At 39.2% G+C, this 19,610-nt stretch overlaps 1 protein-coding gene across 1 annotated transcript in view; it reads left to right on the top strand.

Annotated features, from left to right (window-relative positions):
• Window positions 1–299: 299 nt before the first annotated feature.
• Rnf169 (ring finger protein 169) overlaps window positions 300–19,610 on the top strand; it is a 46,698-nt gene continuing 27,387 nt past the window's right edge. Inside the window, exon 1 of the mRNA XM_090348419.1 lies at window positions 300–792. Coding sequence (XP_090204545.1) covers window positions 300–792 — 493 coding nt within the window. The remainder of the gene's footprint in view (window positions 793–19,610) is intronic.

Raw genomic sequence — 19,610 nt, forward strand, 5'->3', positions numbered from 1 at the left:
TTACTTCAAGAAGTTTAAGATAGTCCGGAATTTCCAAATAAAGTGCTTCAGCGGAGCAGCTTGCTAGGTTCAGCAATAGGCTTGTAAGGGGCGAGGCTGAAGGCCGGCTAGGAAGAGAATGACTACTAAATATTAATGAGGTGATCTCTCCCGCCAACCAGATCGGCGAGGAAGCGCCTCCGGGCCCGCCCCGGCCACGCCCACGCTCATGAATATGCAGATGAGGATGCCCGCCCCGCGCCGTCCCGCCCGCCGCTCTTCTCCCTCGCAACCGACTCTCCCTTCAAACGAGAAACAAGATGGCGGCGGCAGGTCCGAGTACTCGGGCTTCTTCGGCGGCGGCCGCGGCGGCTCTGAGTCGGCGGGGCCGGCGAGGCCGCTGTGACGAGATGGCGGCCGCCAAGACTGGGGCTCCGGGCTCAGCCTCCGGTTCTGCCTTGCTGGTGTTGTCGACGCCGCCGCCTCCGCCGCCGCGGCCGGAGGGGTCGGGCTGCGCTGGGTGCCTGGAGACCCCGGGGGAAGCGCCAGCCCTGCCGTGCGGACACTCGCTGTGCGGGGCGTGCGCCCAGCGCGCGTCGGACGCGGCAGGCCCCGGCTGTCCGTGCTGCGGCGTCCAAGGCCCGGGCTGGGCCCGCCGTCGGGCCCGCGACGACGGCCAGGCCGACACCGAACTACCGGGCGAGCGCGCCCGCTGCGGCCCGCCGGAGCGCTGCCGCCCGCGCCGGGCCGGGGGCGCGGCCGCCGCGGGGCCCAGGCCGGAGCCGGAGCTGCGCGCGGCGCCCGCGGAGCCAGGTGGAGCCTCCTTCCCTTCCTCCCCTTGGGGTCCGGAGCCAGGCCCCGCGGCCCCGGCCGGGCCTGCTTTCGTGGGGGTGGACGGTCGTGGGCCCTGTGGGAGCGAGCGTGGGGAGCCGGCGTGGGGTCGGCACCGGCTCTGCGCAGGCCCCGTGTGCTGGGTGTGAATTTTGAACTTGGGGGTGACGGACGCGTACGCTGGGTTTGGAGGGAGCGGGGCGGCGAGGGGACCCCCGCGCCTTGCGTACGTCAGAAGTTTGCAGGCGTTCAATTCTTGGAACAAGTTTAGAGGGCAGGTTGGAGTCGGGGTGTGGAGCGGGAGGGGCCCGGGAGGATCCCACAAGTGCTCTGGCTTCGTGTTGGGCTGGGAAGGCGGCGGGGCCGCGGGGCCCCGGCTGGGTCCGCGGAGGATCCCGAGTGGAGAGGACAGGTTGGAGTTGAGGGAGCCTCTCAGATTCGAGAGCCGAGTGGGTTGCGGAAGGAGCTTTTCCTAAAATCCGGAGAAGCGCAGGCTGGGCCCGGAGCGTGGCACATAGTGGGGAAGCCATAAAATGGCTATTGGTTATTTTTACGAGGAAAAAGCTCCACGAGCGCCTGATCAGAAAGCTGGGTGGGTGGGGCTTCAGAGTTTTGTAAACCAAGATTGGTTGGCCAGGGTCGCTTCTGTCCCCTTAGCTATGTAGATTTCCTACGACCCTGGCAATTTCCAGGTAAAAGTCTGCCGTGGGACTCTGACCTAAACTTATTTGACTTCGTTAATATCAGCAGCTGAGCCTGGAGACAGAAATTGTCCCGCTTAAAACACAAACGAAGACTGAAACCTAGAACTCTTTGGGAGTCACCACATCGACAGCTGTTTGATTAAAAAAAAAAAAAGATCTTACGAAGCAGGATATTTTCAGGAAACATAAATCAGAAAATTCCATCTAATTAATGTTAGGAATTCTGCCTTATATTATTTTCAGAAAGGGAAGGGAGCATTGCTTATGGAAAAGTGCGATCCCTAGAGACTACAAGGTCCAGAATGCAATCTGATTTGATTCTGCTGAGACACCTTGCTCTGTTCTAGGATATCTTGTTTTTACGTCTCTTACTCTGTATCTCTATGTTTCTTGGTACTCCTTGTAAGCATCACAACATCTTTGTGAGATAAGTAACTTTGTTTCCATTTTATAGACATAGTTGAGGATCAGAGAGGTTAAGTATCTTGCCAAAGAATGAAATCTAATTCCTGATTGCATCTCAGTTAATTTACTTCAAATTCTGAGATTATGAACTGAGTGGATGGCTCACATCTGTAAAATCCCAGCTACGCAGGAGGCTGAGATCCAGAGCATTAAATTAAAAAAAAAAAAGTTTACCTAGCAAGATATTTGCAGGAAGCAAATCAGAAAAGACCATATATTCGAAGCAAAAAGGCCTTGTGACTTTATCTCCAAAACAGCCATCAAATAGCAAAGCTGGAGGCATGGCTCAAGTGGTAGAGTGCCAACGCAGCAAGCACAAGACCTTGAGTTTAAATGTCAGTGAGGGAAAAATACAAATAAAAAAATCTAAGAATATCATCAAAACATAAGATCGTCTCTCCTACCAGTATTGTTAATTATATAGTCAAAACAGATTAGACACTTTTGTTTTAATTTTCTGAGCCTAGAAGCCATTGCAAAAAATATTTAAAATTTGAGTTATGAAAGTTTTACATTGATTTGTACAAACGTTTTTCCCTTGAAGAAAAATTTTTCCATAAAATACGTCAGTGATTAAGAAATTTATCTAAATTGGGATTCTAAATTAGAATATGTTGAGTTAATTAAAAATCCACCAGTTATTTTGTTTATATGAGGATCATAGTGAAATATATACTTTTCTAATTTTTTTTTTGTCCATTATGGGGATTGAACTCAGAGCTTTGGGTGCTGTCCTTAAGCCTCTTTGTTCTCAGGGTTCTACCACTTGAGCCATAGTGACACTTCCATTTTCTCTTTTTTTGTTGTTGTTGAATGATCGAGTATATACAGTTGAATATTTATTCAGCCAAAGAATTTTAGAAGAATAGAAAAATGTGGCTGAATAGGGCTTGAAAGTTATCTTTTAGCTTCAGTAGTTGTCTGACCCTACTAAAATTGTATATTTTTAAAAATTAAAATTTAGTGCATCCACATGATTCTGATGAAAATGCATGAAATATTCAGTGAAAAGTTGCTCTCTTGCCCCTAATTTTCCACTTCCACAAAGATCTTGTTTCTTTTTTTCAGTTTATGCATATATATGGAAATTCAAGAATACTGTTTTGCCCTTTATTCAAAAGATTGTGTATCATACATAGTGTAAGTTGCTTACCAACATGATGAAGTCTTTCCAAATGAGTACGTGGAAAGTTTTTCTTCTTACCGTTGTGTGGATTTTCACTGAATGGGTGTAAAATAATTTACTTAAACATCATTTGATGAGCATTCAGATTGATCATTATTTTTTGCTATTATGAACAATTTTTGATAAAAATTATTAAGTGTGTTTGTACATTTTTATGGATAGGTCACTCCTAAAATGAGGTCACTCAAAAAGGTTTCGATAAGCCAGGCACCAGTGTAACCCTAGCTACTCAGGAGGCTGAGATCTGAGGATTGCAGTTCAAAGCCATCCTGGGCTTGAAGTCCAAATAACCAGCAGAAAACCAGAAAAGGCACTGTGGTTCAAAGAGGTACAGCACTAGCATTGAGCAGAAGAGCTGTGGGACAAGTGCCAGGTCCAGAGTTCAAGCCCCATGTCCAACCTAGAAAAACAAACAAATAAAAACACTGCAATAAAAGAAAAGGAAAGGGGGGTGGGAGATTAAGAACTGTTGTTTTAATTCATGTCCCCTCATTCTACAGGTGAGAAAGTTGGAAGTCCAGAGTAGAATTACTAATCACAGGTTCCCCTGAATTAGTAGTAAACAAAAGCTAAAAGAGAAACTTCATAAAGAAGGACTAAAAAGAACCTAATACATAGAGAAATCTGAAAACTCCATTGATAGTCAGGTAGGGTGGTGCACACCTGAAATGCCAGCACTCTGGAGGTAGAGGTAGGATGACATGAGTTTGAAATAGCATGACAATTAAATAGACTGTCTTAGAAATGAAGAACAAACAAAAACTAATTTCATATATATTTACATCATGGTTTCATGAGTGATAAACAGCAACCGGAGTAGCAATTTTAAGAATATTCAGAAATATATTGCTTCTCAGTGTTCTTTTGGAATAGTTAAAAGAGCTGATAAAGGAAAAGTCAGGCTTACTTATACATGAAGTTTTATAGCATATAGTTTACTTAGTATGTATGTATGCATGTATGAATGTATGAATATATGACAAGATCCCTCTGTGTTGCTTAGGCCATTCTTAACTCTTCTAGTCAAGTGATTCTCCCTACTCAGCCTCCTGAGTAGTTGGAATACAGATGTGCATGTTGCAGCTAGCTTTATTTTTTAATTACTGTTTGAAATCCCAGGAATTGAATTTATGGTGTCTTGTTTGCCATGCAAGCACTTTACCACTTGAGCTAACTCTTATCCCTCCCATTTTTAAATTGACTTTGATATATTTACTTGTATAAACAGAGTCTTTCAAAGTAGTTCACTCTGGCCTTAAACTTGAGATCCTTTTACCTCAACCTGCTGAGTTCTGAGATTATAGATATGTGTCACCATACATATGTTAATTTTTTAGTCTTTTTTTTTTTTACTGTTTTATTGTTGTTTGTCTTTTCATTTTTGGTACTGGGGATCAAACCTAGGATGTTGCACGTGCTAGGCAAGCACTTTGCCACTAAGCTACATCCCAGCCCTCTTTTATTTATTTATTTTATTTTATTTATTTTTTTTTATTAAATTGGATTGTCCTGGCCTTCATGGATTGTCTTAAGAACAAAGTACAAAGCTTTATGTTAAAGATATTGGTTGTGCTGGTGGCATTTTTGTGGTTTATTTTTTGCCAGTTTTTTTTTTTTAAGCTTTAAGGTTTCAGAACTGTAATGACTCCTGGGTATAAACTTTTAATTTACTTTTTATATGTATTGCTGATATACATTTTTTGGATGTATTGTCAGTTGCTTTTGTTGATTTGTGAAACGCTGTGGATGTGAAAGCTGTAACATGATCCTGTCAAGGTGGACTTCAATGTTATATTCTCTGAGGATCTGCAGTTCATTGTATCTATTGACATGCTAAATATTTGTACCAACTTGAGGTGTATTTGGAGATTTTATGACTCCTTACTCAGTGCTAGGTATTATTTTAGGTCCTTGAGAAACATCAGTGAATGAATATGAAGCTTTTTTTTTTTTTCCTCTATCATGGGATTTATATTCTAAATTTAGAGATAATCCTCTGTGTGTGTGTGTGTGTATGTGTGTATGTACTGAGGCTTGAACTCAGGTACTTACTTATTCTCTTGCTTGGCTTTCTTGCTCATAGCTAGCACTCTACCACTTGAGCCATGCCTCCAATCAACCATTTTACTAAAAATGAAGTTCCACAGACCTTACTACCTAGACTAGTTTCCAACCACACTCCTATAGGTCTTAGTCTCGGCCTCTTGAAGAGCTAGGATTATAGGTATGAATTACTGGTGTCCTGCTTCTATTGATATAGAAGCTATGTTGATAGATCTAAAATATGTATATATATATATATCACACTGAGGTATTCATAGCTAGATTCAAAACTATACATAGCAGGTACTGTAAGCCTCATTAAAATGATTAGCGTATTTTTTTAAAAAAATTTCAAGTGCATTCTACAACGTTGAAATTGCTATATTTGAGTTGCTTTTGTTGTTTTTTTTGTGCCAGTTCTGGGGCTTGAGCCCAGGACCTGAACACTGTCCTTGGGCTTTCTCAGGGACAGAGCTCTACCATTTGAACCACAGCACCACTTCTGGCTTTTTTCTATGTATGTAGTACCGAGGAATCAAACCCAGGTCTTCATGCATGCTAGGCAAGCACTCTACCACTAGGCCAAACTCCCAGCTTGATTAGTGTATTTTTTAAAGGAAGAATTCATTTGGAGACAAAATGGTTCTAAATTATACTTAACTACCTTTGAACCTGAAGCTCAAAATTTTACTTTTTGTGACAGTTCTACTATAGATAGTGATTGAAGCAAGACAGAATGCATTTATTTTATTTTTGTGTATAATTTCTAGTGCATAAGCTTGGGACTCTTCTCTCAAAAAGTTTTTATTGTTATTATAAAGCTGATGTACAGAAGGGTTGCAGTTACATGTAAGGTCATGAGCACCTTCCTTTTTGGACAGTGTCACACCTTCCCTTGCTCCCTCCCAGTTTTTCCCTCTGGTCCCACCCCCAAGTTGTAGAGTTCATTTTCAACATAATGTCTAGTGAGTATCACTGCTGCATTTATTCCCCTTTTGTCCCTCCATTTCTGTGCCCCTTCGTACTTTCCCAAAGACAGATAAATAAATAAGATAGAACTAAATAAAACAACAGGAATGAAGAAAAAAAAAATCTCTTGTTTCCATTTTCCCTTAACTCTTTTTTTTTTTGCCAGTCCTGGGCTTGAGCTCAGGGCCTGAGCACTGTCCTTGGACTTTCTCAAGGCTAGAGCTCTACCACTTGAGCCTCAGCACCACTTCTGGCTTTTTTTCTATATGTGGTACCGAGGAATCGAACCCGGGTCTTCATGCATGCTAGGCAAGCACTTTAACCACTAAGCCAAACTCCCGGCCCCTCTCTTAACTCTTGCTTGGCTTTTTCTGCTTAAGGTTGGTGCTTCACCACTTGAGCCTCGCCTCTACTTCCAACACTCTTACATACATTTTAACAATTTCCTTAGTAAAAAAAAAAATAGTTCCGGTTTATTACTTAGTTGACAACATCTGCTAGGTGTGTCACCTAAATTGTGTTTAAGAGTAGTGAATAATAACACAATGTGACATATAAAATGACAGGGATTTCCCTAGTCTATAAGCATTGTTTCAAAATACATAAAATGACTCATCCTTATAACCTTAATGACACACAGTCCAGAATTTGTGTTTTACCTTTCTGAAAACATGTGCATTGTGCTTGCTTATGTATTTTGCAAAACTCATGTTGAGATTGCCTCAGTATATTTTACCAATTAATTTCAATAGACTTGCTCCTTTGTACCACTACTTAAAAAAAATTAAAAACAAAAGTAAGCCATGCACCAGTGACTCACATCTGCAATCCTAGCTACTAAAGAGAGAGATCCAAGGATTGAGCCTGAGCAGGAAAATTAATGAAACTCTTATCTCCAATTAACCACTAGAAAACCAGAAGTGGCGCTGTGGCTCAAAGTGGTATAGCACCAGCCTTTAACAAACAAGGTAAGGAGCATGCCCAGAATTCAAGTCCCACAGCAAATAACAACAATAATAAAAATATAATTAAAAAAAGAGTTGCTCTGATCTATAGAATTTCAGGATTGAGCAGCAATGAGATTTGTCTCCTCAGGGTGACTTTGAACCAACATTCTCAGATCTCAACCTCTTTAGTAGCTAGGATTATTGACATGAGCCACCAGTACTTGACTATAGGTATTTATTTTTGTTAACTTATATTTCCATTCCCCTATCAGTTAATTTCTGAAGAGTTTACTCACTTTGAATTAATAGCTGGCTTTATTTGAGGGTATGATATAGGATTTGTTAGTCAGATTTTATTCTGTATCAATGAATATTTCTGTTCCTGTTCATCCATTTTCCTTAGGCTAGTTGGTAAACACACAATCAAATAACAAAAACAATCCTAAATGAAGAAAATACATAATGCCCAGAAATTGTAGGAATGGGCTGGTCATCCAGAGAAAACCTTAGCAAGGCATTTGGATTGCATATGTTGAAGAGATTAAAAATTTACCATGTTAGGAAGAAGGGATCAACATTCCAAACAGAGGACTTTAGATAATCAAAGTCAAGAAGGCCATTATATGTATATTTGTGTATTGATTGACCCATTGTATATTCATGTATTGACAAGAAGTTAAATATAGGTGGTGTGTGGGTCTGGAGTGGCAAAGTTGGAGAGACTGTATGAAGAAGTCATGGTAAAAGCCATTTTTTAGATCATACTAAAAGAAATTTGAACTTTATTTTACATATAGGATGGTGCCTGTATAGTTGTAAGTAGCAGTATGGTACTACTTAAGTAAAGGGAGTATTGGTTCAAGGAGAGAAATGTGAGTATGAACTGGAGGGAGGGAGTCCAGTTAAGAGATGAAGAGGAGCTGGGCCAAAACAATGCCTGTAGGATATTACCTTCAGTCACTCGTTATACCTGAGGGCCTTCAATGTGCTTGTCATCAGTGCTACAAATAGAAAATACATGATTCTGTCTCAAAGTGTAGTTGGGAAGATTGGTATAAAAATGTGCCCTGATGCCAGATGCTGGTGTCTCACGCCTGTAATCCTAGCTACTCAGGAGGCTGAGATCTGAGGGTTGCAGTTCAAAGCCAGCCCAGGCATGAAAGTCTGTCAGAATCTTTATCTATTTCCAATTAACCACCAGAAAACTGGAAGTGGCACTGTGGCTCAAAGTATAGTGCTCTAGCCCTGAGCTTAAGGCCAAGGCCCAGAGTTCAAATCCCACAACCAACAAACAAAAAACAAACAAAAAAAAGTGCTCTGAAATGTAATACAAGTGCAACAAAAACTGTAATGCAAAGTATAATTGTAAAAGAGGGTATGAAATATATTAGTAGAAGAGGTTAGCAGAGGTGGATCTGTATCCAAACTATTTGTGTTTAACTTCCACTTCTGCTGTCTGTTATTGGGTTGATTGCTAAACTTCTTTTAGTTCCTTATTTGGAAAATGGGGATAGCAATAGTAAAATTGTTTTAGATAACTTGTTAGCAATGATATGCATATGAAGAGCTCAACTGTAATATTCACAAAGAAGGCAACCCAGCTTGGATAGGTCAGGAGTGGCCATCAGCAGGTGGATGAGGGCAGGATAAAAGGAGAAGTCAGTACCCTTAAAGACATAAGAGCATGAAACAACATGTTCTCGGGATTGTAAATAAGAGTGGCTGGAACAGAGTGTACATAGGAGTAGATGGATGAGGAACACCAGAACTAGGCAGTTGCTGGACTTAGAATATCATGCCAAGGAATAAGTTCTCCTAAAGAATTTCAAAGAATTCTTCATCTTTGTGTTTTAGCGAGATCATTCCTGTGCGGGTAATAAATAGCAAATGGATTGGAGAGCCAAATTTTCTTTGCAAGATAGCCAAGATAAGCTGAAAACTCCTATGCTGTAAATATCCAGAAAAGCTGGACAATTCAGAGCAATTGTTTTACATGCATTTCTGAACTTTGCTGGGAAGGCAAGGTAATCTCGAGAGCTCAGGAACATAAATGGAACTGAAATCAGAACTGTAATCTCTTGAGCCCTGTGTTACTCTGAAACACATTGATGGGGTGGTGTGAGAGTTTTTTGACTGAAGAATGAGGTTCCTAAAGGAGTGCTAAGTACAAAAAGTAAACCATGATTTCTAAATAAAGATGGGATTTTTTTGTGGGTTATAATTTCTGGAGAGGCTAGAGAAAAAAATATAGTCTTGAGCTGGGTACCAATAGCTCACACCTGTAATCCTAGCTACTCTGGAGGCCGAGATGTGAAAATCATGGATTGAAGCTAGCTGGACTTCTTATCTCCAATAGGCTAGATGTAGAGCTGTGATTTAACTAGTAGGGTGCTAATTTTGAGCAAAAAGGCTGAGGGACAACATCCAGGCCAGTCCCTAATTTTCAGGCTGCAAGACTTGTGTGTGTGTGTGTGTGTATCTCACACACACGGAAGAGAAAAAAAAATAAGGGCTTGATTTGCCTGGGCTCTATAGAAAGAAAATGAGAAAGGAGAAGTTGAGGCACAGGTTACATGCCTTGCTCACATTTTAGATCTAAGTTTATGATATCGGGTTCAGATAGCTCTGTGCTGAGATAGTAAAATAAAAACTGACTTCATGATATGTCTGAGTTACCTAAAGAAAGAAAAACTAAATTCTAAGGAGCACTCTCACATCTCAGGTCACAGGGATTATTACAGAAGAAGTAAGCTAAAATGAAGATGAACTATTTTACAACAAAAAAGGATAAGATATAGTTTTCTGTCACAAATCAGAGCACAATAGCAGTTTTGTTGTTTTCTTGCCAGTTCTGGGGTTTGAAATCAGGGCATGAGTACTGTCCTTGAGCTTTCTAAAGGCTAGAACTCTACCACTTGAGCCACAGCACTGCTTCCAGCTTTTTCTATGTATGTGGTACCGAGAAATCAAACCCAGGTCTCCATGCATCCCAGCCCTAGAATGGCAGTTTGAAAGATCATTTAAATTATCATATTTTATGTGACTGTAGACAATGAGCATTCTAACAAATGAATAAGCCATTATGAGATAGGCAATTTTTTATCATTAGTTATACAAAGGAGTTATCATTTAACAAATAAGCTTATGAATACAATGCATCTTGATTGATGTCACCTGTTTATTCTTTTCCTTCCCTTCCAGAGATAGGCACATTTGAAAAATGACTGTAATGAAGAAGATAGTCAGCTTAAAAGTTTCAATAAATTGAATTGGCGCAGTGGCTCAAGAGGTAGAGTGGTAGCCTTGAGCTGAAGAGCTCAGGGGATAGTGCCCAGGCTCTGAGTTCAAGCCCCATGACTGACAAAAACTAAAAAAAAAGGTTAACATTTAGCTGGGCACCGATGGCTCACACCTGTACTCCTAGCTACTCACTAGCCTGAGATCTGAGGATCGAGGTTCAAAGCCAGCCTGGGCAGGAAAATCCATGAGACTCATCTCCAATTAACCGCCAGAAACCTGGAAGTGGTGCTGTGGCTCAAGTAGTAGAGTGCTATCCTTGTGCTGAAGAGCTCAGAGACAGAATCCAGGCCCAGAGTTCAAGCCCCTGACTGACCAAAAAAAAAAAAAATCAATAAATGAGTTAAGTAGTTTATACAGATGAAGAGAAAATTAGTAGGAGACAAATATTTGGAAATTCCCGAGAATACAAGATAAAATGAAGGAGAACATAAAGAGAAATATAAAACTCCAACATAAAGTTCCAACACAGAGAAGCTCTGGCATGTTATAGAAAAAATGAAGATGCAGTGAGGGAATTTGAAAAGATGATGGCTTGAGAATTTTCTGAATTAAAAATTCAAGTCCATAGGTTTAAGATTCATGAAGCCCTATTTCTCCCATCCCTCCCCCCCAAACAAAAAACAAAAAGGGAAAGAGAAAGAAGGGAAAAGAATTAACAAAAGAACCCCACAAACAACATATTGCATGTGTAATTATAGAACAGCAGCCTTGGTCCTAGTACATATTAGACAACTGAAAAGGCGCTTTTTGGGTTTTTTTGTTTTTTTATATATTTTTTATTGTAATTAATAGAAGGGTTACATTATATTCACCAGATAGAAGGTGCATTACTTTACATATATTGATACCCTTTCTCATGTCTTGGTCCCCATTTCCCTCCCCCCACCCCCACCCCTCCTCTTGTTTTCCCCCCTTCCCTATCCAATTTCAAATAACCAAATACACATTTATCCAGTATATGAGATAACAAAGTGAAATACTGTAACAATATGAGATAACCAAGGGACAGCAAAAGAGATGAGAGATAACATAGTACATTAAGGACAACAACCCCTCATTATATGGCTTGAAAAGGCGCTTTTTATTTTTGTGCTAGTCCTGGGGCTTGAACACTGCCTGAAAGCTGTCCCTGAGCTAACACTCTACCACTTGAACCACAGCTCCACTTTTGACTTTTCTGCCCAGGCTGGTTTTTAACTGTGATCCTCACATCTCAGCCTTGTGAGTAGCAGGACTGTCAGGTGTAAACCACCAGTGCCTGGCTAAAAAGACAGGTTAAAAATATACCCCAAAAGGAGCAACAATCAGGCTGTGAGAACAGATGCCTCTTAGGAGAAATTAGATACTTTATTAAGAAAGACTAGAATTTTACACTGAACTTACTTAAAAGTTAGGGAAAGCAGAGTGCTGCTAGCTCACACCTGTAATACTAGCTACTCAGTAGGCTGAGATCTGAGGATTGTGGTTCAAAACCAGCAAAAAAAGTCAATGAGACTCTTCAATTGACCACCAGCAAACAGGAAGTGATGCTGTGGCTCAGTGATACAGCATTAGCCTTGAGCAGAAAGAGCTTGGATAGCACCCAGGCCCTGAGTTCAAGCTCCATGACTGACCAAAAGAAAAAAAAAAACCAGATTAATGGGATGAGATAATTTTTTCAGAAGAAAGAGATATGACATAGTGAATTATTTTGCAAGGGTATTCTGGCATGAACTGAGGAATGATGTAAAATGTTTTTCTTGTGAATTGTGTTCCAAAATACTTGAAAGCTATTAGCTAGGTACTGTTTAGCAGCTGATAGTATATTATCAATAAATGTTAGCAGTGGTAGTATTTTTAATCTGTAATGGATATGTACTATCAAATTATGTGTTTATATTGGTTTGCAAATCTAATGGCATAGATTTTTATCACATTTGATAGTGAAAAATAATTTGATTTTAGTAATTTATAAGAAGTTAAATTGAGCTTTTGATTCTCACCAAAAGTTGAGATCAGGGATGAGATTTAGGGAAGGTGGCTTTGATTTCTATGGTGATACATAATTAGCATACAGTAGATTCTTGAGTATTTGTTGAATTAATGGCATAAATGATTTTACTATATCCTAATTTAGAATTTCCTATCTAGTCAATCTTTTAACTGAAAACCGATTGATTTATAGACTGTAATTTACTGTTCTGAATTTCTTTCATTCATATTGTTGAAAGAACTCATCAATGTTTATCAGTAATAGTAGTTAGGATAATAAAATAATAGTGTAAGCTGAGTGTAAAAGGGGAAAACAAGAATGGTCATTTATCTCTCAAATGTACCAGCAGGTGGTTTTTCTTTTTAAATTTACTGAATGTTTCATGTATTGAATCTCAGGAACAGCAATATTCTTACATGTTTATACTTCTAATGAGATCAAAAGAATGATAAAATATGTACACAATAAGCTTCTCCATTTAATACTTTCTTATAAAATATTTTATATCTTAAATAACATTCAGTGAAGAATGTAGTATTGAAGATTAGTGGATTTGAGTTTGAATCTTGGTTCTTTCACATTAGCAGCTGAATGACTTTAGGCAAACTACTTAAAACTCTGTGCCTAAATGTCATAATTTCTAATTTTTTGATTGAAATAGCCACAACACACAGTTGTGAGAACTAAGTCAGATGATACATGTTAAGTACTTATACAAATAAAATACCCAATAGCAGTTAGCTGTTGTATGTAGTCATTCATTTCATACACACTTATGGGACACATGTTTATGTTGTGTGCCACATAGTCTGCTAGGTACTAGGATACAAAGTCATGAAGTTCTGTGAAAGAATGTTAAGAAACTTCCTTATGACAGTGGTGTAAATAGGAGAATTATGGTCTAAGCTGGCTCAGATATGAATTTGAGACCCTCAGGTTTGGGGCCTTCTGGCCATATAAGACCCTCAAAATACTTTGGTACATAGTGGAACAGCCATGTATGCTTATCAACTCTTACATTGGTAATTTTGTATGGTCCAAGATCCTAATGGCCCTTGGCAGAAAAAAGGTTCCCTGCCCCTGCTACAGCATTATAAAGATTAAATATGTGAGGCATAATATACATGCTACCTAATTGCCTGTATTATAATGATGCTGCTGGTGATAATAGAGATGGAATTAACCATTTATTATGGGTTTGGCAAACATTTTTCCCACTTTATCTTTTGGCTTTTAATATCGTGTATACTCTGTAGAAATTTAAGCTGAGTGGTGGCTCACGCATGTTATCCTAGCTACTCAGGAGACTGAGATCTGAGGATCACAATTCAAAGCTAGCCCAGGCACTAAAGATGATGAGACTCTTCTCTCCAGTTAACCACCAGAAAATGGAAGTGGCACTGTGGCTTAAGGAGTAGGAAGGTAGCCTTGAGTTGAAGAGCTCCAGGACAACACCCAGGCCCAGAGTTCAAGTCCTATGACTGAAAAAAAAAGAAATTTAAGCTGAGTTTTGAGGATGAGGGTTTTATTGTTTTAGCCTGCTATGAGTTAGCTGTAAAGAACAAGAGTGGAAGTTGAGAGCATTTTAGGCAGGGGCATGGAAACAGAGATGATTTTATCCTAGATACTATAAGCTGTTGGTGGATTGTAAAGTAAGAAAGGAATGAAGTAATGGAAGAGAAAGAGAAAGAGACCATGTCTTATGGATTACCTCTTACGTCATATTGAAGTATAAGTAGTATAGAACCCGCTCTTGTGATTACAGAAAGTCATCCCTTTATGTTTAAGGAAAATGTATGACACCCCAGTTAACTATTTTACAACAAATAATATAACCATATACATAACGCAAGTAAATTTACCAAATGCTTAGTATTGTGAGCTCTTAAATTCATTGATTTTATTTGTAGGTAAGTTCTGAGAGATGTTTATAATTTTTACCAAGTTTCAGATGAGGACATTCAAGTGCAAAGAGATTTATCTGTCCAAGGACAAATAGCCAGTAAGTGGTAATATTCAAATTAGTATCTAAAACTGAATAGGTCCTAAGACAGAATAACTCCAAAGTTCATTTTCATTCTACTGCAATCATAAGAAATTAAGACTGGGTGGGGAGGAGTAAAAATTCAAGCATATCTAGCTATCAAGAGACCATTTACTTTGGATTTGTGTTAGTGTCTTCTCAGTACAGTTGAATGAGTTCCATTTCTAATATTGTGTTGGGTGTGAGTGCACTGATAACAACAGTTGATTTGATGCATGTAGCAAATATCTGTCATGTAGCTAGTTTTTGTTTGTCTTAGTTATAACCAGTTACCCCACCCCATGGAAAAATCTTTTTCAAGAATGTCCTTGAAGGAAGTATACATGTTTCTGTAGTTCACATTAGACTGAAGGCAACACTAACTCTAGGTTACTGGCCACAGGTGTGTATCATTCTTAAGACATCATGTTCTTCAAGAATTTCTCTTCCTGTTATAAATAGTTATAGTCATGGGATAGTTATTAAGCAAGCATTTCCTCCATTAGATTCATTTATGAATACTAGATTATTCAGCATCCCAGTAATGAGGTAGTTTCCAACATATCTTCTTTATAAAGCAAAGGAGGAGTGGTTGTTTCTGTGCTATTGAAACACTTGGAAGTATTAATAGCTGATGGCGGAATCTGGTAACTTTGCGATTAACAACTTGGACAAAGGAAGGTGGTAGTGTCTTTTCTGGTTCTGATGTGACTTTTGCAGCTCTACTTTTGTAGCAGTATTGCTTACATATCAACCACAGTTTCCTCTTTTGGAGTGGAAGAAGCTGACACATAACCCTAGGAAGAAAAGAGAAGTGAAGATAAAATTAAGTTCCTAGTGTCTGTTTCATGACTATTCTTTTTAAAATCAGAGAACCTGAATTATTAATGAATCTATTATTCATGGTCTTAGTATAATTAATACTGTTAAATGCTCTCTGCACATGTTCTGCATTCAACTGTAAGAGAAATTGTGAGAACCTTAATTTATAAGAAGAGATTTCATGGTTGAGAGTGTGACTCAAGTAGGATAGTATCTGCCAACACGCATGAGGCCCCAAGTTCAAACAGTACTGTGAAAAATAAAATAAGTGAAATTTTTATTTTTCTGGTCTTTGCTTGAGCTACTTTGGTACCTACTCTTATGTAAGTTTAAAATCCTAATAGCATTTTTCCTATATTAAACTTGGATAAAGTTTTATAGAATTTAGAGAAACATGGAGTAGGTAATGAAAGTGAAATAAAAGTATTACTACCAATCATTAACTTTAAAGTTAACTAATGTATTACTTTAATTTCTCAGGTAGAGACTGAGATATGTAAAGATTTTTGACTCAGGCCTAGGAACACATACCAGTAATCAGGAGGATCATGCATATGAGGTTAGCCTGGCTACATAGCAAGACAAACGAAGCATATAGAACGTGTGTGTGTGTGTGTGTGTGTGTGTGTGTGTGTGTGTGTGAGAGAGAGAGAGAGAGAGAGAGAGAGAGAGAGAGAGAGAGAGAGAGAGGGAGGGAGGGAGGGAGGGAGAGGGAGGGAGGGAGGGAGGGAGGGAGAGAGAGAGAGAGAGAGAGAGAGAGAGAGAGAGAGAGAGAGAGAGAGAGAGAGAGAGAGAGAGAGAGAGAGAGAGAGAGAGAGAGAGAGAGATAGGAGATTCCCTAGACTACCGCAAAGCATATGTACTAGAAGCACTTGCAGGATTCAACACACAGTTAAACTTACGGCTTTGATTTATGGTAGTGAAAAATAAAGACTTTGTGGGAGAAAGTCTGGAAAAATCCAGGTGGGGGCTTCTGGAGTCTTCCCTAGCTGAAAGCATTTAGGATATGTTTAATTCCTCCAGCAAGGTGGTAGGACATATGTAAAATGTTGCCAATAAGGGAAACTTTAGAGATCTAGTTCCTACTGTCTTCATTGTGAGCTGATTACATAGGCACCTATGTTCATGTATGCCAAAATTTCAGACTCCTAGCAGGAAAGCAAATGTTACCAGCATAAACTATGTTTCTATTTATTTTAAATATGATTTTTATTATGAAGGTGTTGTATAGTGATATGATAGTTTCATAAGAAAGTCATAAGAAATAAGTAAATTTATTTTTTGGATGTCACCCCTTCCTTCACTTTCCCCTTTTCCTCTTCTATCCCTGCCCACAAATTAGACAGATCATTTTCCACACAGTATATACTGAATACTAAATAGCATGATTACATTTGTTTACCCTTCCTCCTTCCCTTTCTATGTTTTACTCCCCACCAAAATATCCAAAAGCAAAAACAAACACAACTAACACCACCAGCAATAATAAAAACAAAAAACTCATGTTTCCATTTCCTGGAATTCGTGAGATTTTAAAATTTGTTATTTGAAAGGTGATATACAGAAGGGTTTCAAGAGTACATTTCTTTTTAGACAGTGTTGCCTCTTTCCTCACTCAGTTTTTCTTCTCTACTCATAGGTTGTATATAGTTCATTTTCAATATGGTGAATTCTATTGCTGCATTTGTTCTCTTTTTGTTCCTCCATTTCTATTTCCCCTTCCCTCCCTAAGGCATATAAACTAACAGAACAAAAGAAGACAAAAACAGCAAGAGGAGAAAGAGGAGGAGGAGGAAGAGAAGGAGGAGCAGGAGGAGGAGAAGGAGGAGGTGAAGGAGGTGGTGGTGGCAGTGGTGGCGGCCCTTGTTTCCATTTCCTGAAGTTCATTTTAATATTATTTTAGATGATCAGATGCACATAGGTATTGTGCCTTTTTGTTCCTCTCCTAAGAGTATCCTCCTTTGGTCTCACTGTATGTGAATGCCTAGAGACATGTGTTACTTGAAATAGTTCAGAGAAGTTACAACTTTGGGTTCATTCTCCCCTAGGGTTTCTATAGTCTGTGTGTGAATGCCTAGATAGGTTATCAGGTCCTACCTTCCACATATGAGAGAAAAACATATGCTGTTTGTCTTTCTGAGCTTGGTTTACCTCACTTAGCCTTATTGATTCTAGGTTTCATACATTTCCCTGCAAATGGCAAAAAGCCCTAAGATCTGTGGAACAGACATAAAAACCCAGAAATAAAACCATTTGCTTAGTTATTTGATATTTGACAAGGAAGCCAAAGGTATACTGTGAAAAAAAGACAGCTTCTTTAATAATTGGTGGTGGGAAAACTGGACATCATATAGGTAGAAAACTAAAATTTGTCACCATGCACTCCTATCAACTCAAAGAGGATCAAAGACCTGAAACGAAATTATTTCAAGAGGGAGTAGAATTTATAGAAACAGGTAGGAACTTTTTGAAAAGAATCCCAAGGGCACAGCAAATAGGAGGCTTGATGAATGAGATTACATCAAAATAAAATTTCTACACAGTAAAAGACAACCAACAGACTAGAGAAAAATCTTTACCAGTAATACATCTGACCAACGCCTAATATCCAAAATATACGAGGAATTCAAAAAATTACTGCCCCCCCCAAAGAAAAACCCCACTTAATAAGCCAGTCCATGAGCAAAGGAACTTAGGAGAGACTTATCAGAAGAAGCAAGAATGGCAAATAGACATATGAGGAAATACTCAACATCCTGGACATGAGGGAAATGCAAATCAAAACCATTTGGGGATTGTATCTCAACCCCATCAGTTTGGCCACCATCAAGAATTTGAACAACAACAAATGCTGGTAGGGATGTTTGGGGAAAAGGTAACCTATTGCACTTTTGGTGGGAATGGAAACTAGTAAAACCATTCTGGAAGAAGGTTTGGAGGTTCCTCAAAGAATTCAATGTAGGCGTCCCAGCCATAACACACTTGAGCATCTACCCAGATCATCACATGCCAGGTAAAGACACTTGTATGTTCATGGCTCTCTATTGTTGAACTTGAGAGGTCTTTCCATTTCCTGATGCCATCTTTGATTTTTCTCTTCAGATTTTTGTAGTTTTTTACTATTAGCGGTCTCTTGCTTCCTTGGTTAGGCTTATTCCTATGCTTTTTTTCTTTTTGAAGCTATTGTAAATGGAATTGCCTCCCTGATTTCCCTCTCTGCTTGTATGTTGTTGATATACAGAAAAGACTTCTGATTTTTGTGGGTTAATTTTGTATCCTGCTACTTTGCACAATGTATTGACTAGCCCTAGGAATTTGGGGAATAGTTTGATTTTTTTCCCTCTGTGAATCCTTTTTTATGTCTCTTCTTCCCTCATCGCTCTGGCTAGGAGTTTCAGAATTACATTGAAAAGGAGTGGAAGTGGATATCCTTTTCTTGTTCCTGATTTTAGAGGAAATGGTTTTAGTTTTGTAGAATTTAGCAACAAGTCTATCTGAACTTGGACTTTTCTATGCTGGAAGACTCTATTTGTGTGTGTGTGTGTGTGTGTGTGTGTGTGTGTGTGTGTGTGTGTGTGTGTGTGTGTGTGTGTGTGTAACAGTTAGCACATAGTGCCCCACCACTAAATGTTAGCTATTTTAAGAATTCTTTGTGTGTGCCAATACTTGGACTTGAACTCAGGGCTTAGATACAGTCCTTTAGCTTTTTTGCTCAAGACTAGTACTCCACCATGTGAACCATAGTTGCACCTGGCTTTTTGGTGATGAATGAGAGATAAGAGTCACTGAGTTTTTCCTGCCCTGACTGGCTTTAAACTGTGATCCTCATATCTCAGCCTCCTGAGTAGCTAGCATTACAGGCATGAGCCATCAGTGCCTGCCTACTTCTTACCTTAATTTTTGTTGTTGTTGGTTTTGGGTTTAAACTCAGGCTGCAAAGATGTGTGGTTTGTTGCTTAGCTGACATTCTACCACTTGTGCCATATGTTCAGTCTGTTCCTGTTATCTTTTCATCTCAATCAGAGGTATAGTCAAATTTCAGTCACTATACTATGTTTCTACTTAGCCTTACAAAGACTTTAGGGTTTCTTAATACTCCAAAAGGAATTTATATTTTCACATAATATATACAACAAAGTAGTTGGTCAGTGTTTTTGTTTCATATAAATTATGCTTGTAAGTAAATCTGATTGTAATTTACTGGAGATAATTTTTTATTAAAGAATTTATTTTTATTTTTTATTTTTTTGCCAGTCCTAGGCTTGAGCTCACAGCCTAAGCACTGTCCTTGGACTTTCCGCAGCACCACTTCGGGCATTTTTCTATGTATGTGGTACTGAGGAATGAAACCCAGGTCTTTGTGCATGCT

Source organism: Megascapheus bottae, chromosome 16, assembly GCF_031878675.1.
Source record: "Megascapheus bottae isolate mThoBot1 chromosome 16, mThoBot2.hap1, whole genome shotgun sequence".
Taxonomy (NCBI): domain Eukaryota; kingdom Metazoa; phylum Chordata; class Mammalia; order Rodentia; family Geomyidae; genus Megascapheus; species Megascapheus bottae.